At 45.2% G+C, this 24,979-nt stretch overlaps 1 protein-coding gene across 1 annotated transcript in view; it reads right to left on the minus strand.

The window, feature by feature from the left end:
* Fbxw8 (F-box and WD repeat domain containing 8) overlaps positions 1-23,123 on the minus strand; it is a 99,655-nt gene extending 76,532 nt beyond the window's left edge. Inside the window, exons 1-2 of the mRNA XM_020163664.2 lie at positions 22,729-23,123; positions 10,268-10,372 (exon numbers count right to left, since the gene is read on the minus strand). Of these exons, the coding sequence (XP_020019253.1) occupies positions 10,268-10,372; positions 22,729-23,046 (423 nt within the window). The 5' untranslated portion in view covers positions 23,047-23,123. The remainder of the gene's footprint in view (positions 1-10,267; positions 10,373-22,728) is intronic.
* Positions 23,124-24,979: the final 1,856 nt, after the last annotated feature.

Consider the following 24,979-nt stretch of genomic DNA (forward strand, 5'->3'; position numbering starts at 1 on the left):
AGAACAAGAATGGTTAAAACCATTCTTGAGCACATGAGGCATTACCTTTTACAGCCATGATTAAAAATGAAGATCAGTAGCTCTCAAGCAAAAAGAGGTTTCTTTAGATCTTAGACTACTTGAGAGACTGGACACTGAGTTATCACTAAGACTGAGCTGCAGAGGCCATGTCATTTAAAGACCATAAGCCCAAGTCTGTATGACAGGGGCACAGGATGAAAAGCAGTGGGTGCTTCTCACGTCACCCAGACCTCAGTGCTTATTCAGCAAAAATTAATATTCAGGATCAAGCTTTCTCAGATAAAACATGAAAAATCTCTTTGAGGGATTTATAAAAGGCAGAGATGAGGACTGTTTCCAAGAAGAGAATAGGGTTGTACCTACAACTAGGTATTAAAAACAGAAATGTGCCAATAATTTTTTTAGCAGACTATAAAAGGAAGGTGCTTTTTTCTTCTTTCAAAGTAGAAGAAAAATGACAGTCTTTAAGAATTTAATTCTGAAGAAAAAAATCAACAAGGACTTAGTTAAACTTTCAAGAAGCAAATTTTCAAAGGTATCACTAAAAGAAAACCTTTCTAATTGTTTGGATTCTTGACTTATATTAAATCCGGCAAGTTTAGAAGCCTGATTTTTTAACAGTAACGGTCTTTCTTTCACACGCTAGAACTGGAAAGGCCCTGCTTGGTGAAAGCCCCAGTGAGTGAGCCTCAGCTGCAAGAATTTGCTAATAAAAGTGTCTCCAGCATTCTGCTTTATAGCACCACTGTGAATTGCCACATTTCAAAAAAACTTCTTGGCTCAAAACCGAACTTTATTAGCTCTGCCTGCATTAGGGTCACCAGTGAGGATCTCAACGGGACAGCATCATGGTTCCACTGTTCCCATGTTCCCGTGTGGAGTCTGTTTGCTGAGGATACGCCATGCAGACAACTTCACCTATCAAGCTCATCTTCTCGTTTACTCTTGAACACTATTAGTAGCTTCGCCCTCATGGGGCCACGATCTGGCCAAGGCCATCAATGACCCCCACACTGTCAAATCCAGTGGTCATTTTTGTCCTCTAATGTGACAGTAGCACTTCATCTTTTTTCTTTTCCCCCTTTGGTCATACTGGGATTTGAACTCAGGGCCTTGCACTTGCTAGGCAGGTGCTCTACCACTTGAGCCATGCCCAGGCCTTTTTGCTTTTTAGTTTATTTTTCAAGTAAGGTCTTGCTTTTGCATGGGGCTGACTTCAGACAGAGATTTTCCTACTTCCACCTCCCAGTAGCTGGAATTACAGGTGTGCACCACCATGACCAGCCCTGCTTAACACCTTTGATCACGTCCCCCTTCTGGAAAATTTTCATCTCTTGGTTTGAGGGCACTGTGCAGGCTGATCCTTCCTCATCAACTCAGCCTCTCGCCATTGCCATGTGCCAGGTTCAAGCCGGGAAAACCCTCCTCTATCCACACTCACTTCCTTCATGCTCTCTTCCTTGGTCTCCTTGTTAAAATACCCTTGAAGTGCTGACAGCTCCCAAATTCCAACCTCCAGTTCAGATCTCAAGCAAGAACTTTCTTGCAACTCACATGGAACTATTAGTCTCCCCATAGCTTTCTCCTGGTCAGTGAAAGGCAACCCCGTCCTTCCGGCTGCTCAGGCCACACACCCTGATCCTTGCTGACTCTTCTTTCCTCCCCGACATCCAACCCATCAGTGATGCTGATTCTGTCCACTTCTCCTGGTCTAGTCACCATGTTTTCTCCCCTGGATGATCTGGGAAGCCTTCAAGCAAGTCTCCCTGCTGCCATCCTTGTCCCCCTACAGCCTGTTCTCCATATAGCAGCCAAAGTGATCTGTTTTACAATGAAAGGCAAACTTTGTCATTCTCGGCTCAGAACACTCAGAAGGCTTCCACTTCACTCAGAGTGAACCTTCGAGTTCTCTCAGTGGATGAAGCCCTTCCACTCTCACTCCCTTCTATTCAGGATGCCTCCAGATTAGTGTCTGTGTCTGGCCTAATAAACAGTGGCTTAAAGTAACAGAGTTTCTCTTTCACAGTTCTGGAAGCCAGAAGTCTAAAATCCATCAAGGCTGCATTCTTTCTGGAGGCTGTAGGGAATATATAGTTTCCTTACCTTTTCCAACTTCTAGAAGCTATCCATGTTCCTTGGCTTGTGGAAGGGCCCACTTCCTTCATCTTCAAAGCCAGGAGAATCTTCTCTCCTCTCTGATCTCCTGCCTTGTAGCCCACCTAGATAATTCAAGCTAATTACCCCATCTCACTGGGGTGCTATTAACTCAATCCCATCATTTGTAAAGGCTCTTTACCGTGAATACATATGCATAGGACCTCACAAATTAGATCAGGATGTGAGCAGATCATACCACAACCCAGTCACTTTGACCATCCTGCTATTCCTCACACACCACAGGTGCTCTGCTTCAGGTGAACCTGAGCTCATCTGCCCCACAGCCTCTCCAGAGACCTACCCACTTTCTTTCCTCCCTCCTTTCAGTCTTTCCTCAAAAGTCACCTTCTCTATGAAGTCTTCCCTGTCCTTTAAAGCACAATTTCTGCTGTCCCGTTTCTCTCCACAGCACTCATCATATTCTACACAGTCCCTTCTTAAATAGGTGCTTATTGCATGTAACACAGGCCCTCCAAAAGGCTGGGCTTCTCAGCTCCGCTGCTCACTACTGTACTTGCTATCTGCAATTACACCTGGCACACAGTAAGCCCTGTAAGTAATCACAGATGAAAGAATATATTCAACTTTTTAAAAATCCAACTTTAAAAAATGGATTGCTTTTATGGTCGAAGAAAGGTCAATAAATAGCTTGGCTCCTGACTAGGGCTGCCCTAGGATATTCTTTCTTATACAAATACATTCTCTTGCTTTCTGCTTTTTTTCCTTTCCTTTTTAGCTTTTTAATTGTGGGAAATTTCAAATACACGGAGGTAAAGTGAGCAGTGAAAAGAACTCACAAGTGCCCACCACTCAGTTCAAGGACTATCAATATTCTACCATTCTCGTGTCCTCCAGCAGTGGAGCTTTCCAGAGCTGCCTTGCCTTTCCCTAAACCCTTGCTTAAAGAAGGCAGTCACTGCAGCCAGGTGAACTGAAGGGAACTCCTGACAGTGTTGGGTCCCACCCATGCAGGAATCTCCACACAGCTACCAGAAAGAGCAGTCTGGCAGCAAGAGAAGTTAAGAACTAAAGGGGCCTGGCCAGCTCCTGCAGGTTCTGCCAGGAGAATCAACCCAGCCTCACCTGGCAATGGACTCTTGACTTTTAAAGATTTCATTAGGATGCTAGAGCTTCAGCTAGAAACACTATGATTTTAAATTCTCCTGTGTGGACATCAGTAAGACATAAGATGCCATTTTCCTGGGCTAATGTACTGGGCTTTAGTTTCAGAATTACTTTATGTTGGTGTTACCTACCTCTTGCTCACCAATATGTATCATCTTAAATTTTTCACCTCTGCATCTTCCCTCTTTTTCTTTCTTTCTTTGAGACAGTGTCTAACTATGTAGATCAGGCTGGCCTCAAACTTGTGATCCTCCTGCCTCCCAAGGGCTAGGATTACAAGTGTCACTATCATGCCCAGCTTGTTTATTGCTTTCTGTACACTCGATTTTCTGCACTTTATAATGTGTTTTTAAAAACTAAAAACAAAGCCAGACAAAATTATAGAGATGGAATCCCAATTAGTGGTTGCCAGAGGTTAGAGATTTAGAGGGGCAGGAGGTTGAGGTGAGTGTGACTGTCAAAACCTGAACACAGGAGGGTCGCACAGAGGTCCTTGTGGTAGTTGCACAAGTCTTCTATGATGAAGTTACACAGTAACTGCATGCATGTAGAACTGGTAAGACTGAAATAAGCCTTGTGGATTGTACCAGTGTCAATTTTCTAGTTTTGATGCCATTTCACAGTTAGGTAAGATATCACCAATGGAGGAAACTGGGGGAAGGGCATGAACTATTCTTTGCAGCTCCCTGTGAATTGATCATTATTTTAAAAGTTAAAAAAAAAAATAGAATGTTGGAATCAAGCACGGTGGCATACTCCTATGATCCCAGCACTCCAGAGGCTAAGGCAGGAGGATTGTGAGTTCAAGGTCAGCCAGGGATACATAGACACCATGTCTCAAAAAAAAAAAAAAAGATGTTGATAGATACCTAAAAACCATCCATTCTCAGCATTATTGTTGTTGTAACATAACAACAGATGTAAATTTTGTGACTGTGTCATTGGTAATCATGTCATTGTCATCCACTATAAAATGACAGGAATCCCATGGACACGAGAAAGAATAAACACAAAACTATAAAGAGCAAAATGATAAAGCTGTTCAGTGAATGCTCCAACAAATAATCCTGCTTACTAAAAGCCGCACTGTTTTCAGATACTCCAGGCTGAAACACTCCAGAGATAGTAAGTCCTGGAGGGTCAGCTATTGCCAACAAGGACCAGGGAGGCCAACATCAAGCATACACAGAATCGCCAACTGTGTGTAGGACTTCAGTACTGAAAACATGAAGCCTCCGAACGCATAGAGAGGAGGGGATGTGGAAAGAGGCAAAGTCAGAGCAAAATCAATTTTCCAGCAGAGTCTGTGGCATAATGAAATCTTGAAAGGCTTCCCCAGTAAGGAATCATCACAGCTAGTCAGCTACCAACTTAGCATAAAGAGCTAAGCAAACAGGATTCCTGCAAGGGCACCCAGTTCACGATGCCAACTCCACACTCCTGGCCCTTTCACTAAAATCCCAAGAGAGAAAGAGGGGTGAGTAAGGGAGCTTCCTCTAAACCAAAACCATAACACAGCAGGACATTCCATTCCACACAGGGACGTCTTCCCTTTAAAAAATAAACACCTAAAGAAACAAATGAAAATGCTACTTATAGTGATTACTTTGTGATTTATTCTAGTGATTGAAGAAACAAAGCCAATTCTGTAAACAACTGGCCATCCATTGTTACCTTCATGTGCAAGTTCCATAAAAGTACTGGCGTCACAGATCACAGTCACTATAAAAGGACGCTGTTTAAGAATCTTTTCTATTCTTACACATGTGCCTAAAAATCAGGTTAGCAACCACAAAAAAACAAGTCAAATTGGCCAAAGAAAGACTTCTGGTGGACAACTGGACTACTGTGTTGCAAATTAAACTCTTCACACCTGCAGAATAATCTCACCAGCATAACCAATCCACCCTGAAACGCAGCCCGTTGTACCAAAGAGGGGTCTGGTCTTCCACTAGATGCTATTTATCACCCATGAGCTCCTGGATGAGAAAAGCAGCAGCAGATGTAAAAGCCACATGGCTCGACAAAGCAGGGGAGCGCAAAAGCAACGTTAAAGGACAATTCCTTAAACAGCAGGTCACCACAGAGAATGAAGATTTTATCACCTAGAGCTGACGCTGTGTAAAGTAGGGAGCTATTGGACCCTGATCCAAGACTCCGACTGACAGCGTCAGGCTGGGATCCAGGAACGGGTACAGTGAGCTACACTCTTGTTTTTGACTCTTGGGAACAGGGCCAATGTGTAAAGTTAGAGTACGACAAATCCAATTTCCAAGGGGAAAGAGGACAATATAGGTACTTGTACTGAATGCAGCTGATGGACTCAAAGCACAGTTTACACTTCAGCACATTTCTGAAGGGAATTTTAACTCTGAAATGATTTCAGCATTTCCAAAAGACTAACGCCCTTCATTACCATCTCCACCTAAGCAGTATCATGGCAATCAAGAATATCAAAAACTCTTTCAAATTCAGATTTAAGTAGAAAAACAACTTTAAGCAAAATGCTTCATAAAAACTAGTGTAACACCAGAAACTCTACAAACTGTCCTGAGTGTGTAATTTCACTGAACTGCTACAGAGACTGTGAGTTCTAGAGTCTAAATTTGGCTATGGCTTTCACTACCTTCAAAATGCCTTAATTTGTTTGTTTTGTGTTAGTGAAACTGGGGATTGAACCCAGGGCCTCACACTTGCTAAGCAGGCGTTCCACCACTTCAGCCATGTCCCCAAACTGTTTTGCTTTATGATTTGTCAGAGAGGGTTTCATACTTTTTGCCTGAGCCAACCTCAGACTACAATCCTCCTAGCAATACCTCCCAAGTAGTTGGAATTACAGACATGAAAAACCATGCCTGGCTTATTTGTTGAGATGGGGTCTTGTTAACTTTTTGCCCAGGTTGGCCTCAAAACAGTGATCCTTCAAATCTCTGCCTCCTGAATGGCTGGATTATAGTCATGGGTCACCATGCCTGCCCTGTTTTGTTTTTTCTTTGAGACAAAATCTTGCTGTGTATCTCAGGCTAGACTTAGACACATGCTCTTCCAGCCTCGGCCTTCCAAGTGCCAAGATGACAAGCATGCCAGCTGAACCACCTTAATGTTCTCAACTTCACATTTGTAGGGTGCTTTGGATTTTGGTGCATACTTCTCTTACCACTTGATTTTACTGAACCTTTTCTCTGGAAAACAGAGACACCTGTGTGAAATGCACTGTAGAATCCAGGGAAGAAGTGGTGACCATTAAACAAAATTTTTCAATACTCAAGCGTCTTCTAGACAACACAGCAGTCCATCAAAGCAAGTTATCAACAAACATGCTACTTACAAAAAGCCAATGGAGACACACATTAACAGAAGGAGAACAAAAATCACACAATCTTTTCACAGATACAAAAAAAGCATTTGACAAAATTCAGCATCTTTTATGATTAAAAAAAAACCTCCCAACGAGTTAGGTATAAAACGAATGTACCTGCGCACAATGTCCACATGTGTGTGAGAAGCCCACAGCTGATGTCACACTTGGTGGTAAAACATGGAGGCTCTCCTCTAAATCAAGGAACAAGGATGCCACCCTCGCCAGTTCTACCCCACGTAGCACTAGAAGACCTAGCCAGAGCGACCAGGCAAGAGAAAGAAGAAAAAGTCAGGCATGGTGGTATGCACCTGCAATCCCAGCTCTTGGGAGGTTGAGGCAGGAGGATCCCAAATTCAAGGCTAGCCTGAGCTACTCAGTGAGACCTTATCTCAAAAAGAAAAGGAATAAAAGACATCCAAATTGGAAGGAAGAAGACACACTGTCTCTGTCTGCAGACAGCAGGATCTTATGTTTGAAAACCCCAGAGGCTACCAGAAAACAGCTACAACTAATAAACGAATGCAGTGAAGCTGCAGGAAACGAAAACAGACATGAAAATCAGCAGCTTTGGTAAATCTTAACAATGAACTATCTAAAAAAGAAATCAAGAAAATAATCCTGGCCCAGATGTAGTGGCTCACACCTGTAATCCCAGCAACTCAGGAGGCAGAAATTGGGAAGATGGAAGAAGCCAGCTCAGGCAAAAAAAGTTAGCAAGACCTCATCTCAACAAACAGGCTGGTGTCATGGGTCATATCTATAATCTCAGCTACTGCAAGACATAGGTAGGAGATTAAGGTCTGTGGCCAGCCTTGGCAAAAATGTGCAATTCTATCCAAAAAACAGCCAAAGCAGAAAAGGGCTGGGGATGTGGCTCAAGTGGTAGAGACTGTGCCTAGCAAGTGCTAGACTCTGAGTTCAAATCCCAGTGCTGCCAAAAAAGGAAAAACAGTCCCATTTACAACAGCTACCAAGAAAAGTAAAATACTTAAATTAAACCAAAGAGATGAGAGAGCAGTACAATGAACACTATAAACACTGATGAAAGAAACTGAAGAAGTCACAGATAAACAGAGATACCCACTTTCATAGACTGGAAGAACACAGTAAAAGGTCCATATCACACAAAGTGACAAGCAGATTTAATACAATCCCTGTCAAAACTCCAAAGACATTTTTCACAGAAGAGGAAAAAAAAGGGCTGGGTACCTGGTTCAGTGGCAGAGCACTTGTCTAGCATGTAAGGCCCTGTGCTCCGTCCCCAGCACTGTGGGGTGGGGGTAGGGGAGAGAATGAGAGAGAGAGAGAGAGAGAGAGAGAGAGAGAGAGAGAGAGAGAGAGAGAGTCTGAATTACTGAACCACAGAAGACCCTTAAGCATCTTAAGCAAAAAAAAAGAACAATTATCGTATGGGTACAGGGGCACAAGCCTGTAATTCCAGCACAAAGGAAGCTTCACAGTGAGACATCACATTTCCTGACTTGAAAACATACAAAAAGCTACAGTAATCAAAACAACACTGTACTGGCAGAACAGCACAAGTGCACAGAAAGCAGAAATCAACCCGTGTGCTTTAGATCAATGACTTTCAACAGAGGTGCCAGGAGCACACAGACGGGGAGAAGAACAGTCTCTTCTATGAATCACGCAAAACAGATATTCACGTGCAGAAGGATGAAATCACACCTTTCTTCCACCACATACAAAAGCTGACGCAAAGTGGCTGAAAGTCTAAATGTAAGACAAAATGGTAAAACTACTGGAAGAAAATGCAGGTGAAAAGTTCCCTGGCCTCGGTCTGGGCAATGATTGTTTTGCATATATCCCCAAAGAATAGGTAGCAAAACCAAATAAGACAGATAGGAGGATTACTTCAAACTAAAAAGCTTCTGAATAGCAAAGGAAATGATCAACAGAAAGCGGACACAACCTATAGAACAGGAAACATGTGCAAACCATCATCTGATAAGGAATTAATAGGCAAAATACATAAGAAACTCAACAGCAAGAGAACAAATAACCTGAACTGAAAAAAGAGCCAAGGGCCCGACAGACATATGAATGACCTGTTGGTGTATGAAAGTGCTCCACATCACAGATCCTCAGAGTGGTGCAAATGACAACCACAATGACACTTGTCAGAACGGCAAGAGGAAAGACAACACATGGTAGAAAGGAGGCAGGGAAGAGAATGTAAATCGGTACAGCCATTGTGGAGTCAGTATGGAGGCTCCTTGGAATATTAAAAATAAAGCCACCGTAAGATTCAGCAGTTTCACTACTGGGCAAATATCTACAGTATGCCAAAGAGACACTTATACTCCCAAGTTCATTCCAGTGTTACAATAGCCAAGATACAGAATCAATAGCAGATTGACTAAAGATGTAGTATATATAAACCACGGAACACTATTCAGCCTTTAAGAAGACGACCCGCTACTTGTGACAACATAGATGAAGCAGGAGGGTAGTGGGTTAAGAGAAATAGGTCAGGCGCAGAAAGACAACTCCCATCCGCTCTCACAGGGAGAATCTAAAAAAGCTGACTCATCAAGGTGGAGAACAGAAGGCAGCTGTGGGGTTGGGGGTAGTACAGGAAGCTGGGAGACATTGGTCAAAGGACACAAATGTCAGAATAGAGGAGTAAGTTCAGGAGACCTACTTACAACATGGTGACTTTAGTTAATAGAACATATTTTTGAAAATTGCTAAGACAATAGATTTGAAATGTTCTTGCCACAAAAAAGTGAGATGATACATACAGTAATTAGCTTGCTTGAGCCATTCCACCAATATACGTACATACACATACATATTTCAAAATGTCATGTTGTATACAAATAAACACAACTTTTTTAATTGAAAAACTACAATGAATTAAAAAGAAAACAGAAAAATCAGTCATAAACTTTTGGTCAAAGGATGGTAACAATCTTAGGGCATGAGCCTTGCCTCCCAGGCACGTGTCGGCAAAGCTGCACTAGAGTCGTGAGGCTAGAAGGAGCCGCTTGGGCCCAGCCAGACCTCCTGGATCCGAGCACGCACATTCTAACAATGACGCATGCTCATAGCACAGCCCAGCTCAGATGCTATCTCCCAGCATTCCACTGTGTGGGCAGGTGTATGCCTGAGACGGGTGACGCCGCTCTGCAAGTCCCTCAGCGGTTCTCAGTTCTCACGTCTCACGCCTCACTGAGCACAATGCTCGTGTTTGAAGGGTAAACATGACTTCACTGTTCTGTCCCTGGGCTGACCCTCAGCTGCCATCCTAACAACTGGCCTGATTTAACCAGGGGCTCACATCTTTGCATTAAAAAATGGAAGTACATTAATAGCACAGGCTAGTTCAATACAAGCTGAGTCCAGGATTTCAGCCTTGGAGCTTAGTGTTACAGGTCAGCCATAGCTCAGGCTCTCCAGTAGAAGGCGCAGAAAGATAAACACCAAGTGGTGATGGGGAGCACAATCTTTTAAGTTCAATGGATTGTTATGCAATCCATTTATCCTGTAAATTTGTAGTTCTACAACATAAATTTGTTACCCAGCAGCTTCATATACTTTAACCACATTTAGGAAAACCCGAACATCTGTTAACCAGCTTACCTGTGCACACCTTCCTAGTTCTTTCCTGTCCAGATACTGAAATATATTTATCGCCAGTTCATAAGGCAGCTGGAGATCAAAGAAGGGCACACCATCCATTTCATTCTGAGGAAAAAAGAAATAAGCTTACAATTCTAAGACAGGAAAATAATGTGTATTTTTCAAGTCCTTTAAATTACCTGAGATGGTCTTAAGGGGTGACAGAGAGACGGACTGCTCTCAGGAGTGGAGCATTCTGTTTCATGAAGTTGTCACAGAACTACCTCAACATTTGCCACCACTCTCAGTTCTCTGACCTGCCTCACATTCACTTGTGAGATCTCAGGACTTTCCCACAGTGCTCCAAAGAGGAAAAGCAGAGATACATGCTACATCCTGGGATTGCTACAGTGATCAAGCAAAGGTTTGGGAAGGCACTGATTTCTAAGCAAAGCTGAGCAGCAGGCAGCCAAGCAAGCAAGCCTGGAAAGCAGGGAGGGCCCCCTCCCCCAGGACACCTAATCCCCACAGCTGGAGGATGAGGTCGCCAACCTGGTCACTTAAGTGTTTCCATGGGGAAAGTACAGGGTGGTAAGCAGGAGCAGCAAGTAAACAAGCGGGAGGCGGCTTGGATGGAGGTGAGCACCGTCTCTCCACTAGGCTTCCTAATGCGCTCAGGGGCCTCTGCTGGTTAACCTGAGTGAGCCAGTGCAAACAAAGCAGTTCTTCAGTGTCATTTACTAATGTGGAGAAATGAGAGCTCGCCTGCCTTTGGGTAAGCAATTAGAGATGAGGTAACAGGCTTCAGCTCAGAAATCAGGCTGTCATGATGATCCCGTAGCACAAAGGAACACCAGTGTAACACAAAAAAAAGCAAGTGTGCATGTGGACCCCTCTGCCTGCTCCCATATCCACCCACCAAAGCTCAGTGGTTGTACTTCTGCTAACCCAAAGAAAACTGTGCTGCTTGTTCTGACAACTCGCTTAATAAAACTCATTCTTTGTAAGGTCTGGCTGACATCAGTAACTTACTGGTTGCAAGAAACTGTTAATCCATTACTCAAATACAACAGTTTTATGTATCGGAGACTGCAGTCTCAAAACAGGAGTCTCTGCATTGTTAAGGGAGTGTGACATTGTCTTAGACCCCTCCAAGCAAGAGTCAGGATAACGGCTGTTCTGGAGCCATGTTTCTCTTCATCTAGGAGTCTCAGGGCTCAAGGAAAATCTGGAGAAGGAGGAAGTGTAGTGTTCAGATGCAAAACACAGCAAGGCGAACCATGAGGGCCAAAGAGGCTCTCTAGGGGAAATAAAGAGTGAGAGTTGACAGTTCTCTGTGGGAAAAGAAGGAACAGAATGTTAAATCAGGAGAGTGGTGTTGGCTATACAGAAAAAAACAGGAAAAAAATCTGCAAGGGTAATTGGAAGGCATAGGGGCCCTTGCCTAAAAAATCAATGGAAACTCATTGGTCTAATGTCAGGCAAGGTCCCCTCCCACAAGTGACCAGCTTCGCACATGAAGAAAGAGGCCTTGCTCCAGGCAGATATAGCTGGAGACTCCTCAGCACACTGGAGGACTTCAGTGCTGGTCAGAGACAATGCACACGATGGGGAGACTACCACTTGCAGCCGGAATATCTTCCTGCCTCTTCTCTTGGATCTTCTGACCACAGCAAAGTGGAAAAGCCTGCTTTCCCTGCTTGTTAATGAAACTAGAGAAAAATATTCCTTATTCTCATGCAACCAGAACAAAGACAGAGAAAGCCTGCACTCACTCAAACTGAAACCTCCTTTAGCCATTCTCCAGGCCTTGCCTTCTTCAGCATGTCCCACCCAGGATGCACTGGGAGCTGTTTTCTGAACTTGATATGACAAGACACCACCTTCATTTTGATTCTGGTTTTTGCAATCTTCCATCTTATGCCTATCCTCCATCCTCATTCTGGAAGACAGAGCTTCCATCTCAGCACAGCCACAGCCCTGCCACATTCTCCTTGATCCTACCACCATCATCTCTGGATGCAACACAGCCTAGCGTTCAGAGCAAAGATTCCAACTGACAAACTCGGCTCTGGTACCTACAGGCCACGTAAGCAGGCCATGTGTGTCTGAGCTTCCTCATCTGTCCACAGACACAGTGGAACCACCTAGGAAATGGGCGTGTTGTTGAGCTGAGACGTGACGACATATGGGAAAGGCCTGGCATGAGAACCAGGGAAGGCATGCAACAGCTGGTTGTGAATGTGGCTGTTTTCTTTCCTTGAGGACCACTCCAGCTCCTTTCCTTTTATCTTGGACAAATACTTGTTGACTTTGTCCACCCTGCACAGCTCTGCTACACCAGCTTGTTTACACATACTGCTTACAGTCATACCGAACAGGGGTAGCAAGGGGACTGCAAAGCAGAGGCTAAGTTCCTCAGGAGACTGACCACTGGAAATAACCATATAGTGGGGCTTTTCTGAGAGGGCTTTTTAAAAACAGTCCCCAACTTTAAAGGAGCGTAACTCAGGAAGGCTTTGCTCCTGAGCATGAAAAGCTTCGGAGCATGAAAAGGCTGCACAGGATCACCAGAGCACTAAGATGGGCCATTTATGGTACTGGAGGACAAGCCTGTTTCAAAGCACTGACTTGCAATTATGTAAGCACCAACATTCCAGAGCCAAATTTCTTTCTGAATTGCTGTGTTCTTAGAATCACTTCTAACCTCCAAAAGGATGGATTGACAATTCAAAACAGATCAAGTCCAGACTTTCATGTACATAACCTTCTCTGTTGCAACCACTGAGTGGGGAATGGCAGGAGGAAAAAAAGGAACCAGTATGACATGAAAGGGCCACAAGTCTGGGTGGACCTTGTAGGTCGGGAAACCATGCCGCGCCCTTGGAATCGTTCTGTCAAGACATTCGCTTAGCGGCTCTGATAATGGATGCCGCAGTGGGGCACTCAGATTCCCCTTCATGTTGGAGGCACTAGTTCCCCAAACAAGAATGTTGCCTGCCACGGGCTCACAGCTGAGTTCCTTCCTAGACACTGCCCTTGGCCAACAAAGTTACATCCCCTCCCACAGGACAGTCTACATGTAAGGACTAGTCAGTGCCTGGGTACAGAGGCCTGGGCCCCTTACCTCAATCTGGACCTCTTTGAAAGGTCACCCACTAAACCACCTGCATGCGAATCTCTGTCTCAGCGTCTGTTTTGGAAAGGTCCAACTGCTCTTCCAAAGCAACGGACAGGGCCATGGTGGCCCTGTGTTCAATATATTCTCAACTCCAAAGATGTTAGTCTAGGTAACCTACTTTCCTCCCCTCAGGAAGGGACAGTGGATGCAGGTAAGTGAGAGTGACATTATTGTTCCAGCCAATCAGCTAGAGTACATTAAAGGTTGAGTAAGTGATTCATACAGTTTAGGTTAGATGAAGAGTCAGGAGCATTGCTGCTGGAGTGGCTCAAGTGGTAGAGTGCCTGCCTAGCAAGCGTAAGGCCCTGAGTTCAAACTCCAGTACTTCCAAAAACAAAGAAAAAGAAAAAAATGCATGCTGTATGTAGGGGTAAGGGCAGTTAAAAAAAAAAAAAGTCTTGATAAGGGACACAGGCAAATGTAACCCTGTGGTTGAAGACATAACTCTTCTATAGGTTAGCATGCCCTGACAGGGATCTGAAGCCACCTTCTAGATACAAGCTGTTGCCCAGCAACCACATCAACCCTAACCTCTGCAGCAGAGAGTCCTTGGCACTCAGATCCAGTACTTCCCACCGCTCATAATGCAAGTAAAACCTCGACTGACTCCTAAAGAGAAAGCTCTCCTTGCCTTCAGGATGCCCAGCCTGCCTCTAGGCTGCTACAAAGCACAGCCATCCAAAAAGTTCTGAGCCACTTTCACCCAACTCTGTATACTGACTTAACAATACAGATAACTCTGCATCTCAGAAAGAGACCCGCAAAGAAGGAAAAGTTAGACACTGGTGTATAGGAAAACTTAGAACACTATAAAAACCCCAGCATCATCTACTGTTTAGAGAATAGGCGTGTATTATTTTAATAGTGCTGTAGTGTGACCTGCCATAGGAAATCAAGAGATCCAAAGTTTTAACTAAGCCATTCCTTCAGACTTAAGGAAAAGTATGTTGTGATAACAGTCTTGATTTAATGTTCTGACAATGGCTCAAAGAATGACTGTCTACTAGCCTCAGTGAATCTTGCATTGCACATCAAAATCACCTGTGGAATTTTTTTATAACACCCAGCCCCTCCCCCCACCTACTGCCCCAAAACTCCAGGGGCAGGGCTCGAGCACCTTTTTCTCAGGCGTTTCTCATGTACATTAGAAGTTGAGAAGCACAGCCCTCAATCATAGGCAGATAGAAAAATCCTTTCCCAATCAAGGGGGAAAAACACTAGAGAGGTCAGGTTACTTTGTTAATTTAAGGTCAGTGAATACTAGATTTTCCCAAAGTCTGCTGGACTTACTCCAAAAATGCTGAGAGGAATTGCAAAGAGATCCATCCCCAGGGAGGATGATTTGCACTCCTACGTGCTAATGTAAGCCTAATTCTGTAAATGGATTGGTTTTGCACTTGTTAGAAATTTAATCCATCTTCTCCTGTTTAATAGAAGAAGGAATGATTACTAAGAGCCAAATCAGTACAAAGTGAAGAAACTGACTTGAGGTTTTTGTTCCCAGCGTTAAAGTCTCCAGGGCCAGTAGTGGGAAGGGCTCTAGGCAGTGCTTTGAGAGACTGCAGAGGTCTGCAGCAGCTTTCTACTGAACTGGGGGTAGGAAGGAGACTATCCTCACAAGATGCAAAAGCCGAGCAGCCCAGAGAGGTGATGGGCACTGGGTGCACCTGCTTCTTCTTCAAAAAGAAAATATACTGGGGAAAGGTCTGGAACACTCTCAAAGTAAGTACCCATGTTGTTTCAAAATACAGGTCTTACATCCACAGAGCAATAGGAATGAAAGAAGCACACCCAATGTGAGCACGAGTAGGCTAGCTTCTGTGTTGGTGTTCCAGGAGATTTCTGTCTTCTTTCTATTCTTCTGAATCTTCTATTTCCACAGCAAACACGCAATCGCTTTTAAAATAAGCTAATTTATGTTCAAAACACTATCTGAACTCAAGGCCATGCCCAGTGCTGGGAGAAGGGGAGGTAGTTAGCAAATGTGTAAGAAATGGCCTATATTCAAAGAGCTGAAATCTTTTACAGAGTTAAGTCATCCTCATGTAAAAAGGACAAATACAAGAGACTATGGTGGCAGCATAGACAGTCCCCTAAGGCACTCCACAGTTCATTAGTAAGGCAGCTACTTAGAACCTGGAAATCACTCCCCCAAAGAAACAATGCTATGAAGAGAGGTTAAGCTTCCAAGCAGTCCACAAAAAGCCAATTTATCTCTTAATATTGACCCTAATCCCCATGCCTAGCTACAAGGAAGAGCAAAAGATATCCAATAAACACCTGCTGACCGCATGCTCAGCTCACAGCACTACAGAATCAAGCCAGCCCAGAGCCTTGCACTTGGTGGTAGATGCACAGTAATTGTCTACGGGATTTGATTTATCTTTTGTTTTTAATATAGGAATAGAGACCCGTTCTCATTGACCACCTACTGGTGTAACTTCCCTGAGGACTCTGGAAAGGAAAAGAGGTAGAAAATGCCAATCTAAAAGACTGGGGGAGTCCCAGGAGGCTGGGTGTGGCAGTGAAGAAAGGCAATGCAAAGCAAAACAGACTGGACCTTTGCTTTCAAAGTTCCCTTTTAGTCTACTAGAGCTGAAGGACATAGCAGACAGAGGTCAGGCAGGAGGTGCTCCCTGTCAAAAGCTTTGGGTCCCAGAGTGTACGTGGGTGTGGATATGTTTAGTGAAGAGTCCCAAACAAGCCAGGCATTGGAGGTACAATACCTGTCATTCCAGCACTTAGCTGAAGCAGGAGGACCATGAGTTCAAAGCCAGCCTGTACTATATAGTGAGACCCTGTCTCAAAAAAAGAAAAAAGTGGGGGAAGGGGGTTGGGGAGAATCCCAAATACTCCAAGCACAATCCCACATCAGGATTGACTATGTAATTTATGGAGCCCAGTTTGAAACAAAAACATGAGGTCTCTTAATCAAAAATGATTAAGAATTTCAAGACTACACCAGAACATTAAGCCAAGTGCACAGCACAGAGGACTGTATGAACACTCAGATTGCATGCCCACAAGGCCACTGGCCCGGTCACCATGAAGCCGTTCCATGTTCTGTTTCTAATGTACTCTGTATACTTACTCTCTCGCCTTCTTTAGGTCTTCCATGAAACTGACCATCCCAGAAAGGCCTTGCAGGAGAGCATTATTTACAAGCATTACTACCTGGCCTTAACCCCTGGCAACCTCTAATATGTTCTCCATGTCTATAATTTGTCTTTTCACAAAGGTGATTGGGGACTGGCATTTTCACTCAGTATAATCCTGTAGAGATTCATCCATGTTGTTCTGTACCAATCGTTCACCTTTTTATTACTGAGTGGTATTTCATATCCACCAGTGTTTGATGTTGTCACTGTTCTTCATCTTATTCCGACAGGAATAATCTGCCTCTCCTGTGACAGACACACTCTGTCCCCTCCACCTGCTCCTCCCAGAGCGTCAGTTATGAAGGTACAGGTTTTCCTGTCCTATTCATTGCCTAGAATGGCATCTGGTATTAAGAAGCTTCTTAAGGAATACTGTGGACTAGAAGAATGAAGCCCACACTGAGCCAAACAGCAGAACCTTCCAGTAAAGACATGGCTTACATTATAATTTGTTTTAATACAGAAAGAGAAAGAGACTGACCTCAAAATGTATCAAGCAGAGGCCTGCTAATTCATGAGTAACACAACAAAATGAATGGCATTGATGATAAGAACCTTTTATTGAAGGGAAGAGAGAAATTAGGGCTGGAGCAATCAGGAGAGTTGATGTAGGAGACAGAATTTAAGCTAAGCCTTAAAAGTCAGGTAAAGGACAACAAACAGCAAGGAAAGGCACTCCAGTGAAGCCAACGCACACACCAGAAGTGAACCAGTCAGTCAGCAGAGCCTGAATGTGAACTTGGGTCTCCCAATTCCACAGCCCACACCACAACCAGGGCTGTCCTGCCTCCGTTAATGTCATTCTTTTAGTTAAAAGAGACAAGAGGCTCTCTTTACTGCTGATTCCCCAGCCCCTACTTGAACAATAAATATATGCATGCTGGATGAACAGTCCAACTGGACAATCTGATTGTGATTGGCTTAAAACTAGTCACATGACCCAGTGTGGGCCAATAAGTATTCAGGTTCCTCACTTCAGCAGGACAAAACAAAGCAGATGCTATGCCCTTTCCCTGGAGTTGCTAAGCTGATAGAATGTAAGACTGCAGGTGCTGGTAGCCACTTTGTCTCCCACAGGGGACAGCCTGCCATAAATAAAGCCAACAGAAAGAAAGCAGGATGAAGGGATTTCCAGTTACATTATGCAAGTACCGAGAACAAGCACCCCAGCTGGAACTTTCAGTTACATGGAGCAATGGATTCCAGTTGGGGTTTCACAGGCAGTTTAAGTTGGATGCTTGTTGTTTGCACCTGAATAAAATGGGACCAAGAAACTGGATATCGCCTCGCCAGCACAGAACTAAAGAAAAAAACACACTTGCAATTACAGTCAGGTGGCTTTGCTGTCTCCAAGGAGCCTGTGTTTGTGGAGGGGAGGAGGGAGACTGCCTACTGTGTCTGAAATTCTGACCAGGATGGTCACTTCTTTAATTAGTTTAACCATATGCTACCAAGTGCTAATTTAGGTAGTCCTTCCTCACTGCCTAAAAAGAGATGCTTCTCAGAGCTACTACTAAAGGCCTCACAAGAAAAGAGCAGATTGGGGAGGTGGCATTTCCTCTTTCATCTCAGCTGTGCTTGTCCATCAAAGGTTCTCCCCTTGTACTCAGCCACATGCCTCTCTGGAGCCATGCTATTCATCTGCCCGACAAAAGGCGACTCAACTGAAGACTGAAGGGGAGACCACTGTACCCAAATCACAGTAGCATGAACTAGTGGAACACAGGTGCCAAGGACTGGAGAGGAGGGGTTTAAGAAGGTAGTACCACATTTTTATTTCTTTCATGTCAACCGGATCAACCCCTGTCACAGTTTCTGGGGAGTCCCTATGAAACTGAATCTTCCTTTCCAGGAGTCACCCGTGGGTCCCACAATGATTCCTGGGAAGGCACAAGGCAAAGGCAGATCCAGCCCAGACAGACTGTGTTTAACATAGGTAGTGTTACCACCTACAGTATTACTAATCTTGTATCCATTACCATCAATTAAAAAGGGAAAGGCTAGTGGAACAGACAGTAACAGCCTCCAATCAGGAAGTCCACGCCCCCCTCTACCAGGCACTTGTTGAGTCCACATGGCACTGGGCAGGGCCACATGGCTTGCTTTGGCCAATGTGGTAATAACCAATATGACCATGGCAGAGAGTTCAAAAGCACCTAGGCACTGGCCTTGCCCTCATGCTGCTCTCCTAACTCTGAGAAGGCTAAGCTGGTGGATGATGAGACTCAGAACCAGACATACATGTGATGCACACAGAGCCAACAATGAGCCAACCCTCGGAAGCAGAGCTGCCTTAGTGACCAACAGCCACATCAGATGCATGAGTGAGCCCACTGACACTGCCCACCCTGCAAAACAGGGCACTGAGCAAATGGTGCTCGTCTTAAGTCAAACTTTTGGATGAATTATTTTTTATGCAGGAAAATGTATATTTCCAAATAAAACTAGGACTAAGTGTGGTGGTGCATGCCTACAATCCGAGCTCCCAGGAGGTGTAGATGAGAAGGATTTAGGTTCGAAGCCAACATGGGCAAAAAAGTTAGCAAGACCCCATCTCAAAACATAAGCTGGGCATAGTGGTGCACACCTAACTGCAGCTATGCAGGAGACAGAGGTAGGAGGACTGCGGTCTGAGGTCAGCCCCAGACAAATGCGCAAGACTATCCAAAAAATAACTAAAGCAAAAAAGGCTGAGGTTGTGGCTCCAGTGGTAGAGAGCCTGCCTGGCAACCATGAGACCCTGAGTTCAAACCCCAGTACCACCAAAAAAATAAATAAAATAACATCTAAAGAGCTGACAAGACTAGGCCCACTCTCCTACTCGACCTCACTTATTTGTCATCTTACTCCTGCTGGGGTCAACTCAGTCCCTTTTGTCATGTCGGTTGGGGGTTGGTAAAGAAAGTGAAATACAGAGAATGATAGAGGTTAATTTAATCAGGATACACTGGGAGCACATGGAAGTGTCGAAACTAATATATGGTAATTCAAGTTTTTAAAAACTAAAAGAAATTCACTATAACAAAAAAAGTGAAATCCTGCAGTCCACATACTCAAAAGTGAAGCCATGGCAACCACTGGAAAACTCTGCTCCCTCCCAAGACTGACATCCATGCCTTATAAAGCAAACCCACTGCTGGGGGAATACCCAAAAAAGAAGTGCACACATGTCCAAAAGACATGCAGAATGTTCAGCGCAGCCCTACTGTCGGAAGCCCCCAACTGTCCACTGGTTACCTAGTTATCAACAATGTCCACCAAAAGTAGCACGAGTAACAGGGTAAATTCACAGGGGTCAGTCTCGTACATGCTGCTGTGCACATGCTGTGCAGCCAAAACACGCCAGAAGCCAGGTGAGCAGAGACCCCTGGAAGGGACGGCATGGGGAGGATGGCTCTGACAGCTGGTAGTGCTGCCCTGTGACCTGAGTGCAGGTCACCTGTATGTGTAGTGCTGTGCCGTGACTTGAGTGCGGGTCACCTGCATGTGTGATGCTGCCCTGATACCTTAATGCAGCTCACCTGCATGTGTAGCTCTTGAAGATGCCTGGAGCTAGGATGCTATGGTTCATACACTTCAAAGTGTGATTTTAAAAATCTTTGAAAAGTGGAAGAACAAAACCTCTTGCTTTCAAGACCTTCGGGTTTTTTCAAGGATTCCTACACTACCTGATATATCTAATTAATATCTAATGTCAGTTATCAAACCATTAAAAAAAAAAGAAAAAAAGAACTACAGTGAGCCTGATGGAGATGCACAACCTGGTGAGCTACGAAGGAAGGGATGGACTGTGTGACACCTGCCCTCCCTCACTTGCATGACCTGTCTGACCCCTGTGGGCTCTGGGTCCCACACCACTCACATAGAAACCCAAGCCTTCTATCAATGTTAGCATCATTCCTCCGACCAAAGATGCTGATGGGTTAACTGCCTTAAAAATGAAGCTACTAATATTCAGTTATCAAGAGGGGTTGAAAATGGCCCCTAGAGAGGGTTGTTGGGCAAACTGAAGAAGAGAACATCCCTGAACCCTTAAGACAGCACAAGGAGTAAGGAAGTAAGCACATGATGAATCACTAGTACTTTATTTACAGGTGTTACTGATGGTTGCAAAGTATTTTAAAAAATGAAAGGTGCCCCAAAGTTGGATGCTGCTCAGAGTAGACCCTACTAATACCTAATGTAGTGATTCTGAAGGGGCCAAAGAGTCCACCCAGCATGAATCCAGGGACAGATGGTAGAGTTTCCAACTACATGTGAAACTTGGATTCTGATGTCTCCTGGCTCCTCCCCTAGAAAGGTCCCTTCCTTTCCAGGACACCTGATTTACTTCTGCACTCTTTTTGTTATCAATTCTTACAAGTGTTAGGATCCAAAGGAAGCCATACAGTAGAGAACAGTATCTCAAACGTAAATCATCAAATTTGGGGCACCCCCTTCCCCCAGCAACTGATTCAGCAGCTCTGGGAAGGATCCAGAAGCTGTATTTTAACAAAACCTCAGGTGAGGACAACTCAAGTTTCACCTGATGAAATTTGGATTTCAAAACACATGAATCCAAATTCAATCCCCTAGGCTGGGCATGGTGGTGCATGCCTGTAACCCCAACTACTCTGGAGCAAGTGGCAGAAGGACCCAGAGTTCAAGGCCAGTCCAAGAAAATGTACTGAGGAGATCCATCTCAAATACAAAGAAACAAAAGCAAAATGATGGGGGCATAGCTCAACTGTAGAGTGCATGCCTATCATGTGCAAGTCCCTGGGTTCAATCCCCAGCACTGATGGGGGAAAAAAATCAGGCCAGGCATGATGGTTCACGTCTGTAATCCCAGCTACTCCAGAGGTGTAGTCGGGTCTCACTTTGAGGCAAGCACATGCAAAAAACTAGTAAGCCCCTAATCTCAACCAACAAAAAGCTGGGCACGGTGGTCTGCTATAAAAGAGGGAGAAGTAAATAGGAAGATGGTGGTCCAGACTGCCGGGGGAAAAAAAAACACAAGACCTTATTCAAAAAACAACTAAATCAAAAAAGGCTGGGGCATGGTTCAAGTGGTACAGCACCTGCAAACCAAGCATGAGGCTCTGAGTTCAAACTCTAGTGCTACAAGAAAAAAAAAGTTCAATTCCCAGAAATTTTCAGCCACGTAATCCTGGGAAGATCACAGATAATGTCTTTTGAGTCTCTTCTTTGTAAAAAAGAGAATTAATACCTACCTACAGAATTACTGTATTAGAATCAAGACAGAGTGCAAGACCAGGCACTTGGTTTAAGAAAAACAAAAAACAAACCCTCAAAATAGAAGCTATTGATGTTTTTTGAATAAAACTTGCACGTTGCATAAAATTAGCCATTACTTCTTGAAACAACTTCCACTTGCAGAATGATTCCCGACTGTAAAGCTGTAAAAAGTTTCCTTCGGAGCATTATTTAAATCACATCCTACAGCCTGCTGTCTGGGAGTCATGGATCCAGGTCAGCTGACTTTGATTCTCCCAGCTTGGAGACGGGACTATTTTCATGCAGACAGGGCCTCCAGCTTCTCCAAGGGATCCGTGTCCCCAAAAGATACGAACCTCCATACTAAGGATACCCTGCAAATGATTCTTCCTTCTCTCCTTCCCCTCCCTTTAATTTTTTTCAAGTAATAAATGCACAGTTACAAAAACTAAACAATACAAATAGTGTACACAGAAAAGTGAAATTTAACGCCTTCTTATCCATTTTCTGGGCCTTCCTCTCAGTACAAATTTTTAAAAGTTTGGGTGTCCTTCTGGGGCAGGACTTCTCAAACTCACAGTGACACTTGAGGGGCTGCTGTTTTTCTGGGTCTGTCCTGCACACTGCTGGCGAACACGTGCGCCCCGTAGCGCGCATGCATACCCGCTGCCAACACCCCAAAACGTGCACAGGCGCCGCCAAGTCTGGGGGAGCGGGGAACAAAACAGCCGCGCCCCCCCCCCAGGTTGAGGAACACTGTTTCCAGAGAACTCTGCATGGACAAACTTAGATGTGTGCACGTCTACTTCTTTCTTTCTTTTTTTTTTTTGCAATCGGTGGCCCCAGAGAAAGTTAACTTGCAACTCGGGGTAGGGGCGGGGCCGGCCGGGGCCCGGGCTCTGCATGGGGCGACGGCCGCCACTCACCAGGTCGCGGATGAGCTGGTCCACCAGCTGCTCCCCGCCCCCCGCGCCCTCGCGCACCGGCGGGGAGCGGGAACGGCTCGCCGCGTCCGGCCTCTCGGCCCGGCTCGCCCGCGCCGCCGGGGGCCGCCCCGCGCCCTCCAGGAGGCCCTGCGCCAGCGCCAGGTACCCCGAGGCCTGCTCGCCGCGCCCGGCCGCCACGTCCGGCCGCCGAGGCCGCCGCTCGGCCGTCTCGGGCCGCCGCCGCTTCCTCAGCGCCTGGGCCTGTGCCAGCTCCTCCTGCCAGCGCCGGCGGAACTCTTCCAGACCCTGCTCGTCCATCGTCAACCCCCCCCACCTCCTCGTCCTCAGCCCGCCAGGTGCCACGGGGCAGTCCGTCTGCGGAAAGCGTCCGCCGCCGCGGCCGGAAACTGCTAGGACCGCCGCTTCTGGGTTCCGGGCGGGCGACACGCCCCCCCAGGCCACGCCCCTCGTCCGGCCTCTCACCTTTACTTGGGTTTTTGCACCAAGCTCTTTTCCTTCGTTCAACAAACTTGCATTGAACGACCACTCTGTGCCAGGCATTGAGAATTTAGCGTTTAAATGTGCAGGAAAAAAAAATCCCTGCTTTCTTAAAATTTGCACTCAAGTAGGACGGATGTTATACAAATGAATATGAAAATTTGAATCCGTGGGAAGTGTTAGGAAATAAAAAAATAAGTAAGGCTAAGTAATAAAGTGATTGATTGATTGACAGCGCGAGTGAAGCAGGTTGGTGATCAAGGATAGTCGCGAAGGCCTCTCTAAGGAGCTGTCATTGAAACTGCGAGCTAGATAGGAAGATCAGGAGAGATTTCCAGAAGGAGATACTAGCCCAAGGCAGTAAGGTGGAAAACGAAGTGGCCTACGATGGCGTTCTGTCTTCAGGAGTCTTGAAGAGCACCTCGCCGGAGTGTCCACACCAAGAGATAAGAGCTCGAAGCATTTATCTGCTCACCATCATCCCCCATTGCAGAAAGGTTCAGCCTGATGTTTCCCCAACCGCCCCCAGGCTGGGTGTAAATGGGTTGGGGTGGATGTCCCATAGTCAGGCAGTGGAGATGGCCCAAGCTAAAAACCAAGAGATGCTCTGGGCAGCTGACAGGGGGAACTGCCAGGTTACCTGTGCACAGAGCCAGTTGCTACAGAAATATCTAAATATATCTAAATGTGTTTTATCCTGTACAGATTTTTTTTTATGCACAGAAAAGGAGGTCTCAGTCCTCAGCAGCTGCTCTCCTCTTGGGAGTCAGGATATGTGGTTTAGTTCCTCTTCTTTCCTCTTGGTGCACACACGGGTCCCCACTATTTTCTCACTTTTTTTTTCCTTCCAGTTTTGGTAGGATTAGGGTTTGAGTTCAGAGCTTTGCACTTGCAAAGCAGGCCCTCACCCACTTGATCCACATCTGCAGTGTATCTGGTTATTTTGGAGATGGGGTCTCATGAACTACTGGCCCAGGTTGGCCTGGAACCTCATTCCTCCCGATCTCAGCCTCTCAAGTAGCTAGGATTACAGGTGTGAGCCACCAGCACCTGGCTAAGAAAATACTTTACCTTACCAAGACCTTTTTTGTTTTTGTTTTGTTTTGTTTTTGGAGATAGGGGTTTGAACTTAGGACCTGGTGCTTGCTAGGCAGGCGCTCTACCACTTGAGGCATACCCCAGCCCTCCCACCCTTTCCTTGAACTTGAAAACCCACTTGTCCTTGGAGTCCTTGAGCAGCTCCAAAGTATGCCACCTGTAAAGGACAAAGCTATACACCTCCCTGATCATGTCCCACGCGACCATGGCGTGTACCATGAGGCACCTGCGGCAGTGACTATACACTGGCTCGCTCATATTCTTGGTCACTTTGTGGCCCTTCTTGCCGCAGCCACAGCACAGCACAGAACTGTGACCTCTGCTCGTCAATGTCTTTTGCTAATTAAATATTCTTTTTGTAATAAAAATAGAAACAGCCAGGTGCCAGTGGTGCATGCCTGTAATCCTAGCTAGTCAGGAGGTAGAGATCAAGAGGATGGCAGTTGGAGGCTAGCCCAGGCAAATAGTTCGAGAATACCCAACACAAAAAAAGGCTGGCAGAGTGGCTCAAGTGGTAGAGTGCCTGCCTAGCATGTGTGAGGCCCTGAGTTCAAATCCCAGTATCACCAAAACAAATAAAAAGAAACAAACAAAAAAAACCCAGCAGTTATTTTTCCCCAAGCATTCAGCTAAACTCTTGCTTCTATGCCTTCCA

Source organism: Castor canadensis, chromosome 18 (genome assembly GCF_047511655.1).
Source record: "Castor canadensis chromosome 18, mCasCan1.hap1v2, whole genome shotgun sequence".
Classification (NCBI taxonomy): Eukaryota; Metazoa; Chordata; class Mammalia; order Rodentia; family Castoridae; genus Castor; species Castor canadensis.